The sequence below is a fragment of the Schistocerca serialis genome, chromosome 3 (genome assembly GCF_023864345.2).
Source record: "Schistocerca serialis cubense isolate TAMUIC-IGC-003099 chromosome 3, iqSchSeri2.2, whole genome shotgun sequence".
Taxonomy (NCBI): Eukaryota; Metazoa; Arthropoda; class Insecta; order Orthoptera; family Acrididae; genus Schistocerca; species Schistocerca serialis.
This window is the reverse complement of record NC_064640.1, coordinates 529,562,084-529,579,220: the sequence shown is the minus strand read 5'-3', so window position 1 is coordinate 529,579,220 and position 17,137 is coordinate 529,562,084. Positions and strand designations below refer to the sequence as shown.

The 17,137-nt window shown below is 38.8% G+C and overlaps 1 protein-coding gene across 4 annotated transcripts in view; it reads right to left on the bottom strand.

Annotated features, from left to right (window-relative positions):
- The window catches only part of LOC126470408 (pancreatic triacylglycerol lipase-like), a 472,913-nt gene that overhangs the window by 104,408 nt on the left and 351,368 nt on the right, over positions 1-17,137 (bottom strand). For all 4 annotated transcript variants that reach the window (XM_050098258.1, XM_050098259.1, XM_050098257.1 and 1 more), the window contains one exon: positions 13,063-13,197. In XM_050098258.1, the coding sequence (XP_049954215.1) occupies positions 13,063-13,183 (121 nt within the window). In that variant the 5' untranslated portion in view covers positions 13,184-13,197. The remainder of the gene's footprint in view (positions 1-13,062; positions 13,198-17,137) is intronic.

Here is a 17,137-nt window from a genome sequence, read left to right as displayed (position 1 = left end):
CGGGGGCTTTCCCGTACTGCGGGTTCTCCGACGCTATTATTTATGCCACTTCTTGTACTTCATTGACGAGGAGAAACATTTTAATCGAGAAGGCATACAGTTATGTTTATAATACATTAAATAAAATGGCCGTAGCTATTCCTTTTCCTCTGAAGAAAATACTGTATTTTATTGTTCATAGGAGAAATAAAAAGCTCTCTTTCCATAAAGAACCTCAGTGTCCACTGCATTACTGTAGCATTTTGCTCAGCTACCTGAAATTGGTGCTACATTGTTCTGTACACTACGTCCACACTAACATCAAAACTGTCCGTACAAACCAAGTTGACACGGTGCGATGGCTGATGGTAGTGACCGTAGAGCCATTTCCTGTTTTATACGGTTGCTCCCATCAGCCACCACGCTGTGTCAGCACGGTATGATTGCTATACTTTGCCAGTCACTATAATTTAGATTCCATTGCTGTTTCATTATACAAAATGTATAACTTAAGCTCAGTATGATTATTTACACATGACTGTGACAACAATGAAACATGAAGTTGCTTGTTTGAATGGAAGATGAGTATAAATGCGGAAACCTAGTTTGTTTTTGATATATAAAATAAATTTTCACTGCTATTTTATTTTCAAAAACTACCCAAAGCTAATGAATAGTGCTTTAAAAATGAATACAATATTATTAATTACAAAAACTGCATGTGTAAAAAGTTAAAACTATTTTCTGCTTGTAATAAAATTCCTTAACTTTTCAAAAAGTGTGAGTAATGTGGAAACGCCTTAAAATTACGGAAAACTAAGTATGTTAAATAAAACTGTTAGAAACTAAGCACATAAAGAGGGATTCCACTTTTCACATACTACACACACAATCCACAATTCTCCCTCACGTCTTTGGAAAGTGCACCTCTACAAAAAATGAGGATCCTCGCTCTGCTGATGTGATGGCACCTACTTCACATTTACCTTTCAGTCCAATTACACGTGATATCTTGCTCTGAACTACAGTTAGCCCAGTATCGTCTACATTGTACACACACTCAACACTATATGAGTGTTTACTGTACTAAGCTTACAAAGTGTCATACAGTTTGTGGCTTCTTTGTTGAACCCGTTTGCTGTCGAAAATGAGATCCCCATATACTTGTGCGCTGTGAGTTTATTTTTGTGTCGACTAAGAAAAAGGCCAAGCCAAGCTCTACCTGCATCGTTTAAAATAAAAGGATGATGGATGTTATTTTTGCCGCTGGTTGATAAGCTAGCCTCTTGACGTCTAATGTTACGGTTACTACGGATGCGAATTCTGACGAAAAAGTATTCTGACGAGAACGTCCGAAATCCTCGCCAGAACAAGGCGGCTACACTGTGCGCGTTTTCTGATATTCTGATAGTACTGTACGTTTCTGCTGCTCAGTAAAGATGGGCGAACTTTATGTATTTTATTTTCTTGAAAGTCTGTTAATGATGTTATTGATATTAAATGGCGGAAAAACAGAACATGTCAACCAGTTACTTTCTAGAAGAGACGACAAAGGAAAGTTTCAAATGTTATTTCAAGAATTGTGGGACCAACCGGAATAATTTATCGAATATTTCAGGATGTGACCAAAAACATTTGAATACATACTGGAGGGTATAGAAAAAAGCATCAAAAAATTCTCCAATTTTCGTGAGTGGTTTTAGGCAAAACAAACCCCACTGGCTGTAGCTTTAAGGGAAAAAAAGTTTAACAACGTATTCAGTTCTTTACTTCAATGGAAATTCGAAATAGTCAAAAATTTAATTTTTATTATTTTTTAATTATTCGAAATATAAATGAAAATGAAATCAAGTGAAACAAAATATGCAGAAAAATTGAACAAATGGCACTTGCATTTTCAATTTATATCGTTAGACGTTACACTTGAAAAGAACAAAGCAAGGTGTTGAGTACCCAGTGGAGTTCCAATTGTGAAGCCCAACTATCACTCAAGAATGAACCACATGATTTTAAACTTGTTTTGAATGGTGGATTAGCCGTAGTTCATGTTGATCTCTGAACCCCATCAAAAGATCCTCTTCGAAAAATACTCGTTGCAGTTTAGTACTCTCAAACATTTCTCTCTCTTCTGGTACTTTCCTCAAATATGGCAGTGTATTCATTACAAAATGATATTCTGTATCTTCATTTCGAGAAGTTGAATTCCTTTCCTTGAACATTTGTATTTTTTGTTCTTCAAACGTAATGAATTTTTTAACCGCAGTGGCATTATTCATCTTGCCAATTTTTTTTTCTTCTGAGGAGCAGCGAAGTTTTATGGTGGCGTAGTTTCATTCGTTGTGTTCTGGGCTGATTCGACAGTTTGTGTTTGTAATTCTTGTTCATCTTCAGGGGAATTAGGGGAAAATGTAGTAGTTGAATTCTGAGTATCTGCATCAAAAGTTGTCTCGCTCGGGACATTACCCTGCAATTGTCTTTTTTGAAATTGGTCCTTAAAAACTCCATGCTTTTGAAATGGGCCCCACTTAGACTCGTCGATGATTCTTCCTTCGTCTGTGCTAAGTTTTTTAGGATTCTTGCTCATTTCCTTGCGAAACATGTCCCTCAAACCTCGCCACTTAGTTTTGGCTGCATCGCCTGCAATTAGCAAAAAAAAAAAAAAAAACCAACTGATTAATGTTTTGAATTGTGACCTAGTGTTATGTTGGTGTTTTGAATTATTGTTTTAATGTCCATGTTGATTTATTGTATAGTAGTTGTTTCTTATTGCAGATTTCTATCAACTGGGATGACATTTCGAGCACTAAGCTTCACCAACAAAATTTCACACTGTGCAGTTCGAACCATAGTTTACGAAACATGTCAAGCTATACTGAAGCGCTTCTGCGGTATACACATGTCTTTGAATACTACGGACGAATGGAAAACTGTCGCGAGTGACTTCACAACAAATGGAATTGCCCCAGCTGCATCTGTTGCATAGACGGGAAATAGAATCGCATGATATGCCCCAAACAAACAGGGTCGATATATTTCAAATACAAGGGCTATTTTTCCGTTGTGTTGTAGGGAGTATCTGGTGCATATTAAAAGTTCATTGCTATTGAAGTTGGGGTTTACGGTAAGCAAAGTGATGGGGCAACTTTTTCAGATTCAAATGTGTATCAATGGTTTGAAGCAAACACTTCAAACATACCAGAGAACGAAAATATTCCGTCAACCGACATTTCAGCACCGTTTGTTCTGTTGAATGATGATGCTTATCCTGTAAAAACTTATTTATTGAAACCACATTCAAGACAAAGACTTACTATTGAAGAACGGATTTTCCATAATAGACTATCAAGAGCTAGTCAATGTGTCTTTGGTATTTTGATAGCCAAGTGGAGGTGTTTACAAACTGAACTGCAAATCGATCCAGATAAAGTAGACATCGTAGCTAAATGGTTGTCTTTTGCATAACTTAATCATCGGTAAGAAAAGTCCTACCTCCTTTCATATTCCTGAGGTGGACTTTGAGCCCCTACACAATGTGCTTGTTTCACAGAGGTATAATATTACGGAAGAAGCACGAATGAGGCAAGAGAAACCCTGAAAAATTATTTTGTTAGTCCAGCAGGTGAAGTTCTGTTTCAGTACAACCTACTGTAATAATCTTTAGTTGTAGAGTCATGTTCTTGATGGATAAAATGTAAAAATTAATTCTAAGTGTTTATGTAGCTAATTAATGTAAACCCCACATCCAAATAAATAAACTATTGTACTAATTACTAGTATCGAGGTCTATAGCAACTTTCTCCGACTTTTGTAGTGAAATACCCTTGTTATGACAATGTTTGTTTCTCATATCCCACAAGTACATGTTCTCGTACACAAAAATGATCAATTTATAGTAAGCCATGGTGAAATAACCAAATCACTCCGAATTCAAATCACGAAAACACCCAAAACAGACGCAGGTAGCACGAAAAAAATCAAACTTTTTAGAACGCTCAACTGATTCTAACGACGTAGTGCATCTCCTGGCGTATTCGTCGCTGCCAGTGTAAACACTCTCATTGGAAAACAGCCGTTTGTTTCTTCGGACGAATGCATCAGAACACATTTTCGACGAAACTCGCATCCACAGAAGCGCTTATCGGTTTCAACAAGATACTCTGCCAGCTGTTTCTCAATAGTATCAGAAAGTTCAGGCTTATGCCCAACTTCTAAAAAAACTCATTCTTCAGGCGACATATCACTATGCACAAATCGTTGAAGTGTCGTCTGAGGTACAATGAACGCATTAACTGCTTTTCTTAAACCTGTCTGCTTTTTCTTTAAAGTTATTATACCTTAACTAGCACTTTTCTTCTTGCAGTGCGCAACGGTATGCAATATTATCACTTTTCTCCTACACTTTAAAAAGTGTTTGATTCATTTAGAGCAAAATATGTTATAAATATCCCAGTAGATGGCACTGTCTTCCCGAATGAAATTGCCAGTTCTATTCTTTGTAAGTTGGCTCCACACTTTTTTCTCATATGTTGGTAGTGGGAAAAGGAAGTTGCATTCAGTTCACTTGCTAAATCATGGTTTCTTGTTCTTTGGTGTTTTTACTGCTACATGCAGGTTTTTGGGAGCAATTTGCATCAGTTTTGAGTCAGTCTAGCTTAAACCAGTGCGGTCATTCTTAAAAATGAGTAAAATAAAGTACTTTTTCTTTATGCTCATTAGTAAAAAGAGGAAGGCTTAAGAAGCAGAAGTTGCCGAATCTGCACATGAATCATTCAGATTAAGAATCGCCCAAATATTGGACACTTTGAGAAAAATTACATTTGTTAGAGAAACAAGTGGTCGTATGTCAAGAATAAACTATTAGGCTGTAAACTGTGCTGCGATATCGGAAGTCCAGCCGTCGATAAACGAATGGCCTTGAAAATTTCAGTGGAGTGGCCAAATGGTAAAAATCAGTAATTTTGGAGAATGTTGGAAACAACAAGTAACGTCACTGAGAAGAAAACACACAATCACAATGAGTGTGTGGGGCACAAAAAATGCCAAAAAACTTAACATCTGAGAGACAAATAAACATTGGAGAACTTTTTCTCAAATACTTTGCCTAATGAGAAAGAAATAACAGAAAATATTTTTCGAACCACTTATAAAGTTGTGAAGAAAAATTAATCATTTAACAACCCAAAAGACGAAATGAGTTCACAGGCACTTAACAGTGGTGGGATGGATACATTCTTTGTTCTACAAATGCATGCACTAATACTGTGAGCCACATCGCAAAAGAAGTAGGAAAACCGGTAGTACACAATATAGTGCAGTCCAGAAACAAAGTGTCATTACTTGTTGATGACTCAGCAACTAAGTAACAGATCCACTTTCATTGCTATTATTCATTTGGTTTACTCGAAATTTCAGCTCCAGTGACTCTTTTCCTTGATTTAATAGAATTATCAAATGTAACTGCAAATGGAATTCTAAATTCTTTAATTAGTCATCTTGAGGATTTATGACCCTCTCAAGATTACTTAAAAGAGTATTTATTGTCTATAACTTGTGATGTTGCAGCTGGGCTATTTGGTGTGCTTAATGGTGTAAGGAGGCACTTTCTAGGAGCAGGTAGTAATAATTAAAGGTCGGCCACTCACAGAGGTACAATGTGGGCTGTAATTATTGCATGGCAGCGAAACTTGGTAGATATTCTGGTGGGTCAATGGGGAACCGATTTACACTGGAAAAAAAATTAGTTCTAATTTTGGCCACCAGGTGCAAATCTGGCACTGTGAATGCAAGAACGGCTTATAGAAAAGTTTCCATACGTAACGGATTGGGAATAGAAAGTGGACATAAATAGACAAACAAGTGAGAAAGACATCATGTTGATTTTATTATTAAGTGCCACCTACACAATTTGCTCATTATGAGCACCGATGACGTCGTCAGGATGCTGCAACTGTAAAGCAATGTGATCAATAGTTGCTCGCAGCAGTTCCAATGGAATCTTAGTAACATGTTCCTGTATACTGGCCTCCAGATCAGGTAGAGACTTGAAGTGCCCCTGGTAAACATGTTCTTTAAGATATCTCAAGAGCCAAAAGTCACATGGATCCAGATCAGTTGATCTTGCAGGACATACATCTTGAAAACCTCTGGAGGTAACACGTTCATGGAAAGTGGCATTCGCAGATCTTTCACTGGATGAGTAAGATGAGGCGTTGCCCCATCTTGCACGAAACAGTGGTTTCCATGCAGTTGTGCTCTTTCAAAGCAGGAACCACATGCTGCACAAGAAAGTCTCGGTAACGTTCAGACATCACAGTACACCTGACAGATCATCTGGGTGTATTCTCTTCAAAAAAGAGCGGACCGAGATTAAATATGCTTGTGAATCCACACCACATAGCCACATACTCCGAGTACAATGGCTCTTCGTGCACAACACGCGGTTTTACAGCACCCCAAATTCAGCAGTTCTGTGTATTCACTACACCCTGTAGTGTAAAATGTGCCTCGTCACTCCACAGAATATTGTTCGGCCACATGCCATCAACTTCTATCCACGTCAGAAACCGAAGAGTAAATTCAGAACATTCCCGTGGATCATGAGGTTTCAGTTGCTGCACCGTCTGCGCCTTGTACGGGAATCAGTGTAAAATAGGCCGAAAAACTTTCCGTACTGTTGACAATGGGATGGACAATTATCGTGACACTGCTCTAACATTACCACTACCCAGATCACGTGCTGAATGGTCAGTTACAGCAACAGCAACTTTGTCAATTATTTCTATCGCGATAGGACCCATTCCTCTTCCAAGTGCCACACCAAGCTCACTCGTGTTTTTGAATTTCATTACCATCACCTTTAAACCGTTTACGAAATAAGACGTCTCCTCAGACCTTTCAGTCGGCGATACTCTCTCTATCCACCACTGTAATTGCTGCCGTTCACATAAAACTGTTTCACTGACAGCAGACGGTCTCTCTTCTAGACAGCCGTATCGTTCGCTCACATTATGGCTTGTCAAATGACAGCTAGGATGTCATAACGTAATACAAACAGCGCACGACGTCAGATTTGCACCTGGTGGCCACAAGTGAAACTAATCGGTTTCGCATTAACGCAGTGGCATATCTACCAAGTTTCGCTGCCGTACTATAATTACACCCCACCCTATCCCTTCGCGAGTAGCTGCACTTTTATTACACTATTGGCCATTAAAATTGCTAGACCAAGAAGAATTGCGGCCGTAATAACGGCCTTGATACGCCTGGGCATTTGGTCAAACAGAGCTTGGATGGCGTGTACAGGTACAGCTGCCCATGCAGCTTCAACACGATACCACAGTTCATCAAGAGTAGTGACTGGCGTATTGTGACGAGCCAGTTGCTCGGCCAGCATTGCAGTCGAACATTTTCTGTATCCAGAAAGACCCGTACAGGACCTACAACATGCGGTCGTGCATTATCCTGTTGAAATGTAGGGTTTCGCAGGGATCGAATGAAGAGTAGAGCCACGGGTCGTAACATATCTGAAATGTAACGTCCACTGTTCAAAGTGCCGTCAATGCGAACAAGAGGTGACCGAGACGTGTAACCAATGGTACCCCATACCATCACGCCGGGTGATACGACAGTATGGCGATGACGAATACACGCTTCCACTGTGCGTTCACCGCGATGTCGCCAAACACGGATGCGACCATCATGATGCTGTAAACAGAACCTGGATTCATCCGAAAAAATTACGTTTTGCCATTCGTGCACCCAGGTTCGTCGTTGCGTACACCATCGCAGGCGCTCCTGTCTGTGATGCAGCGTCAAGGGTAACCACAGCCACGGTCTCCGAGCTGATAGTCCATGCTGCTGCAAACGTCGTCGAACTGTTCCTGCCATCGCAGGCGCTCCTGTCTGTGATGCAGCGTCAAGGGTAATCACAGCCACGGTCTCCGAGCTGATAGTCCATGCTGCTGCAAACGTCGTCGAACTGTTCCTGCAGATGGTTGTTGTCTTGCAAACGTCCCCATCTGTTGACTCAGGGATCGAGAGGTGGCTGCACGACCCGTTACAGCCATGCGGTAGGTGTCGCCACCGGCGGCAACCTTATGTGAATGCTCTGAAAAGCTAATCATTTGCATATCACAGCATCTTCTTCCTGTTGGTTAAATTTCGCGTCTGTAGCACGTCATCTTTGTGGTGTAGCAATTTTAATGGCCAGTAGTGTATAATCATCCGGTTATATTTTCTGGCATTATGCTAACCATCGCCTTGAATTGTCTGTTACTGACACGGTGAACAGTGTGGCAGGAGATCAAGAGTTTTATGAACCAATTTATCGTAACATATCATTCTTCACCTAAGAATCCTAGGGAACTACAGGCTTTTGCAGCGACTCTAGATCCTCAAATTCTTAAAATTTGGCACAGTTTGAATCACTGGGTTGAATCTCACTTTCGCTCCGTTTCTGCAGTGTGGCAAGACTCTTAAGCCCTTGTCCATCACTTTCTGGAGGCAAAAGAAGACAGTAAAATAAGCAAAACAGATTGGTGTGTTTATGATGGTCTTTTGAGAAAAATAACGTAATGCGAATTTGGTCTTCTTTTCGACCCCACGTGTGCTGCTCTCCAAGAACTTAGGGAAGTAAGTCTAGTTCTACAAGAGAGAAATAGTGACGTGTGCAAAAGACATAGGAGGATAATGAGTACAGTCCAAATTCTTGATGGAAGAATTGAAAATCCCGGTCCATACTACCGTATCTCTCTTCAAGGTAAGGAGACAATGAAATTCAAAAGGATTCAAGTCCTGCAGTTAGTTCATCTGGTTTTTATAAAAGTCTGAAAGAAGTGGTTGAAAAGCGTCTGCTTCAAGGAGATGATGCTGTTTTGTCGGAATGCGCCGAGATTTTAGATTACAAGTATTGGCCAGAAACTTATGGGGAGCATCTGGCATTTGGTGAAGCCGAAATTAAGGAGTTAGCCTGCAAATTTCGCTTAAATGAAAGAGCAGTTCGTGGTTTCTGTGTATATCTTCAAGAAATTAAATTGCACGATGTACTACTTCCTCCGAAGCACACTTTGGGCACAACTGCAATATCTTTCACCGAATGTGAAAGGGGTTTTCCTCAAATGATTGTTGTAGTTACTACTTATAAATCATCTACGTGTACAGACAATAATCTGCGCTGATGTTCATCAAGATGGTAGGGTATCCTCTCATTCAGTTCAAACCTAACAAACTGGTAGATTCACGGCTGTGTCCAAATCATTATTCTGCAGTTGGATAGCAACAGCAAGAAGAGGTCTAGAAACCATGAGTGTACATAGGAGGATATGTTATAATCGTGGAAGTTACTGGAAAAACATTTTCTTTGTGAGTACCGGCATCTTTTTTCCTTAAAAAAAAAAACCTGGCCTTTTCAGCATCCAACTTCTTCAAAATAGCACCTGGCTTCCGATCAGTTTGCTTCCGTGGCATCTAAAAACAGACGCAAAACGAATTAGAAGTAATTTATGTGATGTGGGTATTGCGGAAACGTTTCCACAATACTAAGTTACGCAAACTTTCGCTTTATCCACACATTTGCCATTTTAAACCTCGGTATGTTACATTAAGAAATTACTGCATTTATTAAAATCTGACTGAAGCCTGTCAGAATCTCCCTTGTACCTTACTTTATAAGCTGTCTGACGTAAATAAAGATAACAACAAGATAGGTAAACAAATTTGACACCAAAAACTTATCTCTAAAAAAGGTTTAGAAAATACGCGAACGTAAACTAAATCATTGTTACAGTGTCTGTTGCTCAGCTGACTATATCGTAACAAATGGAAACTACTGCAACAATTTCCTGTTAACCTTGCTAGCGTGCAGCACTCTACAGGCCAGACACTCGACTTTTCCACAGTACCCACACGTCTCGATATTTACACCCCTACCTATATGTGGTTGTTCATTATATTTATTCGCTAAGTTCAAGTTGTAAACAACGACAGGGCTTATGAGCACCTCACATAAATTCCTGAACCACAAAAATGCTGTAACAGATGTTAGCTTTTAACGGTTCATGCCTCATCTATGTTCCAACTTCTGTTGAATATTTCTTGAGAATGACAAACAAATGTGTGGATAATGTTACTTCCTTGTCAGTATTTTTCTGACTTATTTACTATTCCTGATTATCAGAATACCATCACACAATTCAAGAAATTGATTTAGTCTAAATTCTGAAAATCTTCTGTTAATGTATTTGTGGTTGTCTTGAAAATACAGAGCACTGGAAAATAAATTGAGCAGAATTTGATAATCGTAGTAATAAAAATCTATAGATGATATCTAGCAATAAATTTTTAAGCAAATTTTTAATACAGTAACTATGCAGATTGTACAATGGTCAGAACTTACGGGATATGTCGAGAAGTTCAGCTTGACTTTCTGTTCCATATTCTGTTGCCTCTGATGTGTTTTCCAGAGAGGAACTACGATCTTCCATTAAGAGAGCAGCATAAAATATAAAAACAATGTGTAACTAAACAATAGATAAACATGGTAATGAAAACCAGCTGTCTTTGAGAGCGCTGAAATGCATAAGTGTGATATTACCCTTGTCTGCTTATGACATTGCTTTGTGAAAAACGCCATATTTTGATATTGTAATATGATTCCTCTCCTGTAATATATATGTTTCTATTGCTCCATGTTTATTGGTAAATCTTGTGTGCTTGATCTGGAATAATTTATTCTGCACATTTTTCATTCTCCAGTTTTGTATCTTTGACCCCCCATAAATATAATTTGTGATTCTGCAAGCGCTAATTTCAATTCCCAGTGCTATCTTAGTGCTAGCAATAGAACCACAGTTTATTTCATTAGGGAATATAAATTATAGTTGAAATAAAAACATTAAATTCTTAACATTGCAGATGAAGCTCTGAGTAAAAGAATGTAACTGTAGTATCATGAGAATATAACATCATCCACAGAGGAAGCGTTGAACAAAGTTTTGGTATGTAGAGCTACAAAAGATGTTGAACACTGTAGTTTTATTTTCAAAACTTGCGATTTTAAGCGAAAAGCACATTAGCACCACATTTTTCTGCTGTTACTGTAGAACTGTGTGGGTGTTATCGAAAAGCGAGTTCAAAAGCTTAACTACGAAATTCATTTTCTTGTTTAGGATTCTATCCGCTGTTCAGCAGTATCACTACAGTGTCTCATTCGCGCAAACCAAGTTGACACTCAGCGCTGCGGCTCATGAGAACGACTGTAAATTGGAAATGCCTCTACGGTCGCTCCCATCAGCCACCGCTCCGAGTGTCGGATTAGTTTGCGCGAGAATATTAGTAATTATTAGGGCTTGGATTTTTGTGACATAAAAATAATCATAATATGCACAAAAATATACTCTTATAACTAAAGATTTACACAAATATATATAACAACATAAAAATTTGACCTAACAGTATTAAAATAAGGTAAAATTTCAATTGTAAAGTAAATTAGTAAGTCTGTTTAGGACAGTGAACTATTTATTTAAGAATAAAATGTACTTGAGAAGCAAGCTAAACTATGGAATTTGATATTGTGCCATGCTTGTTACTAACGTTATCAAAACATAGTGAACCTATGATTTTTTTTGTACATCCTCATTTTTATTTCAATTTATGAGTTCTGAGTTGCGAACTTACGCAAAGTCTGAAATAGAAACGGTTTAATATTGTCATTCGACAAAGCACTACATTTTGAAAAAACATTTTTCTACTTCAGCTGACACAAGAGGAACATAGTAAAATGTACAATATAATTTGAATCTAAGTTTAAACGACTAACTGAGAACTTTTTACCTAACAAAATTGTTGAAATGGAACAGTGTGCTGACATTCGCTTCTTTTTTCTAACACCTTCCCGATTTTCTTTGACATTTCTTTTTTCACTTTAACACAAACAGTTTCTAATTTCTTCACTTTTTTTTCACTTGTTCTATCTGCGTCACTATTTACATTTCTGATTGCTCCAAAGCAGTTATGACAGCAGATATAAATACAAAATTTGATTTTCTGCACTAAAGTTTGCCTGAAATTTCAGCATTAGAAATTAATTCTTGAGCTAGTTCATTTGAAGAGGCTTCACTGCTATCGACGAATCAAAGACGTTTTTTACAACGTTGAAGTTCTGGCAGTAATCGTTGCAGGCATCAATCCAGGAACTCCATTTGTCAAGATGGGAGATGGTGATAAAGAAATGTCTGGAACTAACCACCTAAATGCTGCCTTTTTGACACGCCCAATAAATTTGTCAATATCACTGAATTTATTACGAACTCTGTAACTCTGTGTAAAGCTCAGCTAAACAAGTCACATGTACAATTTTACCTCATAATGCTTTCACCATATAAGACACAGCATCCGCCACGAACAGTAATGCATTGTCATGCTGAACGCTTTCGAGCGCTACAGTCTGGAACCGCGCGACCGCTACGGTCGCAGGTTCGAATCCTGCCTCGGGCACGGATGTGTGTGATGTCCTTAGGTTAGTTAGGTTTAAGTAGTTCTTAGTTCTGGGAGACTGATGACCTCAGAAGTTAAGTCCCGTAGTGCTCAGAGCCATTTGAACCATTCTTTTGTAGCGCCTAGAACCCATCGGCCACCACGGCCGGCAGGAAGACGCAACTCAACCGTTTACGAGAAAATCAAGTTCGAAAATTTTAGGCGTTCTTATATACTTTCTGTGGTCGCTTGCTCTCTCGGATGCGGACTCTTTGAATACTAGCGACCATGCAAAGTATGTAAGCACGCCTAACATTTTCTGGAAGCGGTTTAAGAATTGCGTCCCCCTGTTCACGGATGTGGAAGTCTTTGTCGAGTCCTACAAACGCTATCAATATGGATGAGCTCGGTGAGCAGAAGTTCGTACCGCCCCCCTTGTCAGTGCACTATAGTGCACTATAGTGCAGATACTTTCAGTGCAATACAGATACAAAGGTATACAGGAGTAAAAAAAGGTCATGCGAAACACAGGACGGCCGGGGCTACGGTTCACTTCGTCCATTAATGTGAGTCGGGTAGTGTTGTTCCCAAACAGGTGTGTGTACTCACATGGCAGCCAGGGGATGTTGACGAGCGTCTGCAGGCGATCGGCGCGGGCCCAGTCGAGGATGCCGGCCACAGCGAAGGGCAGCGCGCCCACAGCCAAGGCCGCCAGCAGCACCGCTCGCATCGCGCTGCTCCGCCCTGCCACAACCGACAACGTGTCCGCTTTCTTAACTCTGGTTTTATGCTGGGGTACACGTAGCTGAAATCTTCACTACAAAAGACACGTCATACTTCAGTTGTATGCTTAGTTCCGAATGACAACGTCAGAGGACCAACTGGTAATTGGTCCCACAAGGCTCCACCTTAGAGCCTTTACCTTTTCTTGCGTATATTAATGACCTTTCATTAGAAACATCACCAAATGCCCAGTTCATTCTGTCTGCATATGATACAAACACCGCAATAAATAGCAAATTAATTGGGGTGTATGAAAGATCGTTTAGTGAAATTTTCAAAAACGTTAATAAATGTTTCCTAGCTAAATCTTTGTTACTAAATTTTGAAAAGATACACTATATGCAGTTCAGAAATCGTAAGAGATTTCCTCCCAGTATATATCTAAAACATGACAAAATATTAGAACAAGTCGACAGTACTAAGTACTAGGGATTCCAAATAGACAATAAATTCAATCAGGAGAAGTATACCATAAAAACTGCTGAAGTGCCTAAACAAATTTTTATTTGCAATGCGGATGCGGTAAAACATAGGTGATACAAAAACAAAAGAGCTAGCACACTTCTTTCACTTTCAAGTGATAATATCACACAGGATCATTTTTTTTTTTTGCATAACTCATAAAGTAAAGCTAAATTTTTCTGCGCCCTAAAGCATGGAATAGGAATTGTCTGTTGTGTGCACTCAACGATGTCCTGAATTAGGGATACTTTCTACTTCCCAATATATTTATTCCTCAACGAAATTTATCACAAATAGTATAACTGTTTTTTTTAAACCAACACCTGAATTCATGGAATCAATAATAGAAATAGAATAATCTACAGAATTATTTAACCCTTTATTTGGCAAATGGTGAAAATAAAAACAAAAAATTTTCAGTGCTTATATTTATTTATTATGCTTAAAGAAATACAATTCAGTCAGTTTTAGAAATTTTTGACAAAAATTATGAAATGTTGCTTACAAGCAACATTGCCAGCAGTAAACCACATTTATACATATTATAGAAAAAAAGTGTTTGCCAGTAACCTCAATCAAAAGGTTTCCTGTACGTGGATAATTTAATTTATAAACACATTTATGCATTCCTGCTGTGTAATAGAACTGTTTCATTTTCCCTTCTAGTTCTTCTTGCAATGGAATTTTTGGAAACAGTTCCTTTTTGGAACGAAGCACAATGCTAGATTGCATTTTGAACACATGACTGTAGAATATCCAGATGGACAATAACGACAACGACCTTTGGGACCGTATACAGGCCAATGCTCCATATTATCAAATCGGACATCTTGTGTAAAAGTCGGAGCTGTTGGCTTCCTCCTCATCTTTTGTGGTGGTGTTATGTCTATTGAGGGCCTTCCTACTTTCCTTTCCCCTGAAAACATCAAACCATTGGCAATATCTGCCCTGAATGACTTCAATGAGGTCTTCTTGTCAAGAGATTCTCTTCGAAATACCAGCCAGGTATTTACAACACTCAAATCTAGCATAAATCCAAACAATCTCATGTACCAACGCCTAGTTTTCATTGGTATTCTGTAGAGCTCTATCAGCATACCAGCAAGATCAACTCCTCCCATATGCTTGTTGTACTGATGTACAATACTGGGACAGGGCACATCAATTGTTCTTATTTCATTCCTGTCCCATCGTTTTACTGTTGAGAGCGGTTGGACACCACAAAATGAGCTTGCATGTGTCACGATTTTATTGTCTGCCCGCCTTACTAAAATGAGATCTGAGTGACTGTCCTTCCTGTAGTCATAGCTGCTTCGTCCTTGTTTCAGTAACTGCTTCTCGTCTTGTAGAGGACAGTTCTTTATTCGGTTCTTCCTTATGGTGCCCATGGACTCAACGTTTTGAGTTTTTTAAGTATGTTATAAGTTCAAGGCTGCAAAAGAAATTGTCAAAATAAACTCTGGGAGAAATATCTCTTGGAATACTTTTGCAAAGTGTAACCACAACTTGTCCTCCAGTTCCAAATACTTTCTCGTCATCAGCAAGATCAGTTATCATCCCCTTGCCAGTATAGGGAAGAAAATCATAGACAACTCCAGACACACCAGCACGAACAAAAATCTTAAAACCCCACTTGTGTGGCTTATTTTGAATATATTGGCGCAAATTACCTGCTCTTGTACCGTTGTATGGAACCATCATCTCATCTATAGAAAATTCCGACTCTTGTTTCTACTCACGGAAGTTCTTTACAATTGATTCAAGAACAGGTCTTATTTTGAAGAGTCTGCCAGAAGAGTTCACAGCATTCTCATTGTTCGTAAAATGCGGGTATCGGCGGAGTTTCTGAAAGCGCTTCAAACTGAAAATGCAGGTGATTTTTTCACAATTCATTGATTGAGACCGATAGTCAGTGTACGAAGGCATAGAAACAAGAGCCATGTATATCAGAACACCGAAAAATTGTTCCATTTCATTTATATTGGTGTTTACTGACGTGGTAGTTCGTTGCACAGAGTATACGGTCGTTCCTGCACAGCTTTGTCAATTAGTTCTGAATCAAAGAATCTTCTGAAATAACCCAGTGGTGTATTGCCTTCATCAGAAAACACAGGAGAGAGACTTTCTGCCCTAGCAGTTATATCTTCCTTTACCCACATGTAAGTGACTGCTTTTGTAATTTCCTTTTTCACTTGACTGGCACTTGCACTAGAAGGATTCACTGCAGAAGGTCCTTGCACATGTTCAGCTTCTGCGATTTCACTTCCTGTATCAGAATCAGTTTATGGTATAACTAGGTTATGGAACTGAGATTGACGCTCTGGAATATAGTGTGCATCATCATCTCTACAGTCTGCCAAAACTTCGAGTTCAGAGTCTTCAGATTCACTTAGATCAGACAAAGTCGGGTTTTCTGGTGGAACTACTATTCCTCTCGCTTTTTTAATTCCATAAAATATTCTGGAATCAATAGCTAAAAAGCCCCTGAAAATAAAAATGTTTACTCCGTCAAGCCGTAAGCATATGTAATATACTAATGGCATATGTCCCAACTATGGGCAATGTTACTCACAGGCAACATAAAAGTTTTATACTATTTACGTAATTCAAAACAATATTAGATTGAAATATTTCTGCTGTGAACTCACCTTTGGGTATTTCTTGAAGAAAATCTGCTAAGATTACTGCCGATTTATTGAAATCCACTCTTTCAGAACCAATATAAGACACCCCTGTTGCTCACATGAGGAGATCTCTGTAAGACCAGTGCACAAACTGCGATCTCGTGTGGAAAACCTTGAACTATTGCAACAACTGGCATTCGCAGTGTGTAAAGGAACGTTGCCTAGAAGCAACAGTGCCAGTAAAAGGCACTGGGAAGTGTTTGTTGTCCCATAAGGCCAACGTAAATTTGATGTTGCTTGAGAGCAACACTGCCAAATAAAGGGTTAAAGTCACTCCTTTTGGTCCAGAAAGGTGTCCACTATTCAGAAACATATTTTCACTAACTTGCCAGCAGCAATTTAAAATTCAACAAATATCAAAGTTCAGTTTAAGGGTAGAGAATAGGATTTAATAGTATCCCACTGACGAATTGCTTAGCAAAATCGATTGATAGAGATATTACTAACAATACCAAATAACGTGAATGCTATATCGAATGTGGCTTCCGCACATCAGTGTAGTAACGTGATCAATGCAAATAAGTGTTCTAAACTGATTTTTCCATTTGATGATGTGTGGCTGCAGTAGCCTCAGGATTATAATACGCATCTTAACGAAAATTGACATATTTTGTGAAAAGCTTGTTATTACCTCTTAAATGAAGATATGTTAAAGATTTTTTGAATTATTCCACATTTATGACGACAATTTTACGTAGACTCTGTAGAAGCAACTCTAGCATAACTTCTCTTGTAAATATATATTATGTACTCGT